The sequence below is a fragment of the Notechis scutatus genome, chromosome 3 (genome assembly GCF_049901735.1).
Source record: "Notechis scutatus isolate UNSWTSFEM ecotype Mainland chromosome 3, rNotScu1.2, whole genome shotgun sequence".
Lineage (NCBI taxonomy): Eukaryota > Metazoa > Chordata > Lepidosauria > Squamata > Elapidae > Notechis > Notechis scutatus.
Genome location: NC_142011.1, coordinates 53483813 through 53490591, shown reverse-complemented (window position 1 = coordinate 53490591; position 6779 = coordinate 53483813). Strand labels below are relative to the sequence as shown.

Below are 6779 nucleotides of genomic sequence, written 5' to 3'. Positions count from 1 at the left end.
ATTATGAACCCTAAGGAATAAAATGAGATAAAAATCCAAATTCATACATAATCTAAAATGTATAAAGCATAATTTAAATGTTGAGACAAGTGTTTCAATATTGAAGTACCTCGTACTGGGAAAAATACTGTATATTTTGTTAATGGCTTTATAACAGCTTGGAGATTTAATATAAATAAGCAGTAAAAATCTTCTTCCCCACTATTGGATTGTATGAATGAATGTCTATATTTTTCTTTAAAAAAAACACCTCCCCAAACTGATCAGTTATCTCAATTTCACTGTTTGTAACAGCCATTTATAATTTTTAAGTGTAAGCTGAGTTCAAATCTTTTGAAGTTTAAATGAAATGAACTAAATGAAAATTCAAATGTATAAAGAAAACCATTTGGGGACTTTCTATTTATTAAAAGTGTTAGTTTTTAATCATTTTTGCTTTTTCTCCAGATTCTCCAATATAATTTAAAGGTATTGTTCAGAATCCTCGCCAAACTGTCAAAGGGAAGTAATGTTACAATACTTTGGAACTATGTCATAATCCATCTAAGTTACATGCTATCGATGTTATGAATGTATAAAGACCTGGACCAGCAAGAAATTCTCTTTTCACCTGTGCAATTCTCTGTAGGAATCAATTCCTAAAATCTCTTCTTAGGCAGCCAAAAAAACCCCTCCCCTTTTTCCATCTGCCATCTCTTCTGCTTGCCTATCAGGCTGGAAATCAATCAGGCCACCATGAACAGATTGTGTAGCGCTTTCATGGTAATCATCCAAAAACACAAAAGTGGCTACCACTATAGAGCAATACTGCCAAGAAAACAGTGGAACGGCCATGTTATAGGCCCTTTACAGAGATGAAGTTGAGCTTTTCCGTCTCTCCAACAGCATGGCAGCTGTGTCTTCCACATCTGTCATTTCTGCTTGGAAGGCTGCAACCATCTCATCTCTTGTCAGCTTCAGAAAAGAATCATCTTTAGCTAGGAAACAAAGTCCCTCAGAGGCCAGCGCCTGCATTGAAGAGAGGGAAAAAAAGATTAGCTGGGTATTGTCCAAGCCTTTGGGGAAAATATAATTTACGTTAAGGATGAAATCAAATACCTAACTCAATTTTGTACCTCTGGGATACTTAAAGTTCTGGATTAATGAATGAGAATGGCCTGTATCTTCTCAGGTATTTCAAAATATCCTACCACTGCAAGGTATCTTTGAGATCATCTAAAGCTAGTCCTCACTTAACAAATGCAATTAGGATCAGTAACTCAGTTGCTAAGCAATGCACTTGTAAAGCACATAACATGCCTACTTACAACAACAGTTGTGGCAGTTCCAGGTGCCATTGTTAAGCAAACCCCATGCAATCATTAGGCCCGTTCATGACTTCCTGACCATTGATTTTGCTTTTTGGAAGCTTGCACTGAAGATCTGCCAATGATAATCACTTGACTGTGGGACACTGTGGCTGTCAAAATTGCAAGCCAATTAACAAGAATCGATCATGACTGCAGGGATACTATGACAGCCACAACTACAAAGAATGGTTGTAAATACATTCAACACCATTGTAACTTGCAATGTGATGTAACCATCACTGAACAATGAGGACTATCTACAAATAATATCTTCCCCCATGCAGGGATCTATAACTACAGCATTTACTAATGTCTGGCTTACAATAAAATAATTTAACCTTTATTGTCATTTTTTTCCTGTGGGCACTCTGGCACATACTAAAAATGAAATTCTGTTGCCTACTCTCAAAAGTGTACACATACGTAACACACATATAGATATGCTATATACACACATATGCATATACAGTACTTACACCCTAACATATAAATACATTTAAATTAATCATTGTCCTTTTTGAACTCATGGTGGAAAGAGGAAGTTGAGAGTTCACAAGGTTGGTACTGTATGTTATTAATACTGTAATGTTATTCTAAATCTTAATTTGATTTCTGGAGTTCACTACAATGTCCGTGTTAATACATGTTAAGCCAAAACAAACACAAACTGGCATACTATAATGTATTAGTATGATGTGTAAATCCAATTTATATCTCTTTACTAGCAAAATTGAGGGTTTGGGAAGTGAAAGAAAAAAAGACAACCAATGTTGGCTTAGAAAAAAAGCCAATTTATACATTAAACCAGTATTTTTCAAACCTGGCAACTGTGTGGACTTTCACTCCCAAAATTCCCCAGGTAGTATGTCCCTTCAACTCCCAGAATTCCCCCCACTCCTCCAATAGTTACTTCACAATGACAATGGAAGGCTGAATGCTGTCCTCTGATCAGGAAGAAATCTCCTTTGTTATGGATTAGAAAAAAAATCAAGGGCAAGGGCAGATTACAACTGTCCTTTTATATCGGTTTTAAAAATATAGAAAAGCCTTATGAGACAGAAATATTTCAACATCCAACCTTTTTTTCCTTTTTTACAATCTGAGGCATCTGTACCTCCATTCCCTAAAGGAGGACTTTTTGTCATATATTTCAGAAATCAATTAAATGCCACCACAGTACTCATGAGGTTTATAACCAAGGTAGCATATATCCCAGCAGCCAGCATATGGATAAGACCACACCCCAGGCCAGGCAGAAGGATAAATCAACTCCCACCCCGGTTCTGTACATTTATTAAAGAATTCAGCAGCACTAAATCAAAAACGGTCAGTTTCAGTTCAAAATAAAACAGATTTCAGTTACTAAAATATATCAGGAATCCTATCCTTTAAGGATAGTTTCAGGGTGGTTCCCTGGGATTCATAGTGGAGTCCAACCTTGACTTTTAGTCAGTCTTTTGAAAGGAAACCGAATTCATACGACACAGAGTTTCCTTAGGTATTTGGAAAGCTTCCAGGAAATTTCAATCAATATCTTGGCTAGAATGATCTGGTGTCCTCCAGGTAATTCTTATAATACCTATGAAGGAGGCTGTGCAATATTTCAGATTCAGTTTCAAGGCGGATGGTTCAGAATAGCACCATATCACATAAGTGCATTAGAGTATCTCTTACAGTAGCCACACAATCCAGGGGAAAGTTGTCATGCTTTTAATGAGTTCTAGAGTGGTGTTGCATTCATGCTCACATTCTGAAACACTGCTTCCAATCCAAACCAGCTCTGAAACACTGCACAATCCTACAGTTTAGCGTAAGACTGAGTCATAGAAAAACCCATCTGGAATATGGTCACTTTGATATGGACATGCTGGCTCATAGGCTTTGTCTAGACTAGTGTTTCTCAACCTCAGCAACTTAAAGATGTGTGCAATGTCTGAGGAATTCTGGGAGTTGAAGTCCACACAAGTTGAGAAACACTAGTCTAAAGCCTGGTCAAGCAAAGGGGGAAGAAAAATCTGGCTCTCAAGTTATGTTCTTGGGGGGAAAAACCCCAGAAAAAAACCCCACTAGCTTCCCATACCAACAGTTTATGCTTAGTGAAAGAAGTTTTGCATATTAAAATTCCATAATTTTAACAGATTATTTAACAAATCCTATGCAATTTCCTCCCTCAATGCCTCTAAATGTAAGTATGAGCCTGGGACTTTTTAATCCAACTCTGTCTGCTCTTGAATAAAATGTATTTAATGTTTTGTAAGGCATAACATCGCTACTTAAAAAATTAATTAAGGTAGAGCTGCTTCAAAATTATTGACATTTTAAGCTAATCCTACCTCATTTATCATTTCATTCATCCTAAACTAGATCCCAGCTACTGTGATTCATATACAATAGTTTATATCTTAGTCGTTATTCAGAGTCAGACACTGCAGTTGGTCAGTGTTTAAAATCTGGGTGAAGTTAACCAGTTATGGTTTATTTAATAAGCAACAGATATGTGACTTACTGTAATGCATGAACCCAATCATTATATCCCTATTCCCTGTATATCCTGGAACTTATACAGATCCCAACTATTTGCCCACTGATCTACCTCTTGACGAAATTGAAGAGTGGTTGGGATATGGGCTTCTGGATTCTTTGAAGTGCTTTCTTCACTGTTGCTTGTAGATGATGAAACTTCACCATGATCTGCATCTTGAGTGACAATGTTCTTGAGAAATTGCAGATTAACAAAAAATGAAACTGTCTGAATGGAAATCCTTTGACTTCACTGCCAAAGTTTAAGAAAAACCCTGAAAAATGCAAGGTGTAACTATCCTCCCCACCCTTTTAAGTATGACATTGCAGTTCAACGTGCTGCATTAGAAACAATATATGAAAAATATATACGGAAAAAAATACTTTGTTTATACTTCTGAGATATATGCATAAATGCTCTGAGCTTATGTTTTTACTGCAACCTGTTCAATGCAACATAAAAATATCTTGTTATAACAGTCTAAATTCTTATTCTTAGCTGCTCCTCCAATATTTTTATTAGTTTTCTCCCATTATCTTTCATAGTTTTATTTTTATATAGTGAAACATTACTTTTTTGCTACTTAGAAAAGAAATTTCTCTTAAGTTGGATGAAGAACTGAAAATTATGGGCAATTCATAATGTTTGTGTAAGTGGTAATATTACGTTACTCTTCACTTAACAGTAAACAATAAAATGGACTAAATCTGCAAATAGGAATCTTTAATAGATATTATAAGAGATATTATACTATAGATAGATACTATAAGGAACATTTTGCTAAAAGAAGCTTTATAGCACCTTAGTTATAGAGAAAGTAATGGTAGGTAATACGATACTATATAAATTCTATTACTTTCTCCTAATTGTGAAAAAGCTACACCTGAGCAAATTTAAAATATTCTAGCAAAGCAACTACTCACATACCCATTATGGTCAATTGCTGATAGAATTGTAAGTCTCTTTTCTAGTCAAATGTAGATAAGTTAATCAAGTGTGAATAAACTTAAACAATCTGAGTTTACATTTACCCGCTGAGTGGAAAATTGTTGTTCTGAAGAGCACCTGACATTGTTTGCTGATAATTTGCTCATTTTGTCTTGCTGCTTTTCATTTTGAATAGAACACTGCTTGACTGAGGGAAAGTGGGAAACAAAAAAAAAGATGTAATGATAATAGGGTTATATATCTGAACTACAAGTAAATGACAATGTTTTATTGGACTAATAGCTCGTGATCTAGAAATATATAAATATATACATTACACAGATCTTTTGCTAGAGCAACAATTATCTCCCAGCCCTACAGACAAGAGAATTTGAGACTAATCCTGTAGTGCAGGGGTGTTAAACTCAAGGCCCGGAGGCCGGATCCAGCCCATGGAATGCTTAAATCTGGCCCATGGGCCTGCCCTGGAAACAGCGAAGGACCAACCATGGTGCCTCTGCCAGCAAAAACGGAGCTTTGGAAGGCCACACGTGGCCCGCCTGGGCTCCATTTTTGGCAGTAACAGCTTCATGCAGCTCTCTGCCAACAAAAATGGAGCTTGGGGTGGCCACACACAGCCCACCTAGGTTCCATTTTCAGCCGTGACAGCCTCCTGCAGCACTCTGCCAGCGAAAACAGAGCCCAGGTGGGCCACACATGGCCTCCCCAAGCTACGTTTTTCCTGGCAGAGGGCTATGGGAGGCTATCACGGCCAAAAAGCCTTGATGTTGAGTTGGCCATGTCCAGCCAGGCCACACCTCTGGCCACACACACACACACACACAGAGAGAGAGAGAGAGAGAAACCGGTCAAGGGCAACTTTGATGCGGCCCTCAATGAAATTGAGTTTGACACTTCTGCTGTAGTGGAAATCTCCAGGTTTGGGGCAGTCTTGCATCATTTGGACAAGAAAAAGTGTATCAGACAGAAAGAAGGTTGGCAGAACTCACTGAGGTGAGATGAATGAGGAGATGGAACGATCGTCTGGTCGTTCAATTCATTCTCATACGTCATCCTGTGAAGCAAAAACACTGATGATTAAATCCTAGTACACTATCCAAATCAGCTAATTAGTGTTCATTTGATAATGCTTTTAACAAGTTGTCTTGGTATACTGGAAAACTATTCTGGGATACTGATCAGATACTGATGGTCTTTTCCATTTTATCATTTGTTTTCCTATATATATTTAACATAATTGATGCAATACTGTAAGTTGCCCATTTGTGATTTACCAGTTTACAAAATATGGTGGTACCTTAAAATCTAATTACCAAAGGCTGACTATGAATGGTTGAATTCAGGTGAAACCATAGTAAGAACTGCACAATCCTATGACTTGTGGGAGATCACGAAGAACCTCAGTTCTTGATGTAATGTAATTCAGAATTTGAAAATACAAGCTGAATGTTTTGTTTTGCTTTTGCCTTTGTTCTTGACTGGGCATTCTACTTGGGTTCAAATAGTTTTTCCTGCTCAATCATTCTGAATGCATTAAACAATATACAAAATTTGGATTGTTTGTCCCAAACATCAGTTGACATCTATGCATACCGAACTAAAATAGTTGTTATAATTCCACAATAATTTCTACAGTCTGAAAAAATATTTTTGATGCTTTTGTTGTTTCTTTTGGTTTTAATAATACAGTAATAATTTGACATCAGCAGCAGTTTTGGCCCCTTCATTGCTAATCCCAATTTCAAATAATAAATGAAGCAATAGTCTCAGAAGAGATCCTTCTGTTCCATTGTTTATATCCTTTTGTTTCCAAAACTATCTATTTTCCCTACTTTGTGTTCTTTAATTAATTACTGGTCCGTAATAAGATCTGTCCTAATTGAGTTTGGCCATACATCTTTGGTGAAGAACTTTAATCCCTGTAACCAGCCCCTGGAACATATGCACTCCAAAGTCAGACA

General features: G+C 36.8%; 1 protein-coding gene across 2 annotated transcripts in view; it reads right to left on the bottom strand.

Moving 5' to 3' along the window:
• Positions 1-402: 402 nt before the first annotated feature.
• Positions 403-6779, bottom strand: part of CACNA1S (calcium voltage-gated channel subunit alpha1 S) — a 76297-nt gene continuing 69920 nt past the window's right edge. For both annotated transcript variants that reach the window (XM_026678123.2, XM_087959938.1), the window contains 4 exons: positions 5808-5872; positions 4902-5005; positions 3943-4062; positions 403-1008 (listed from right to left, as the gene is read on the bottom strand). In XM_026678123.2, coding sequence (XP_026533908.1) covers positions 847-1008; positions 3943-4062; positions 4902-5005; positions 5808-5872 — 451 coding nt within the window. In that variant the 3' untranslated portion in view covers positions 403-846. The remainder of the gene's footprint in view (positions 1009-3942; positions 4063-4901; positions 5006-5807; positions 5873-6779) is intronic.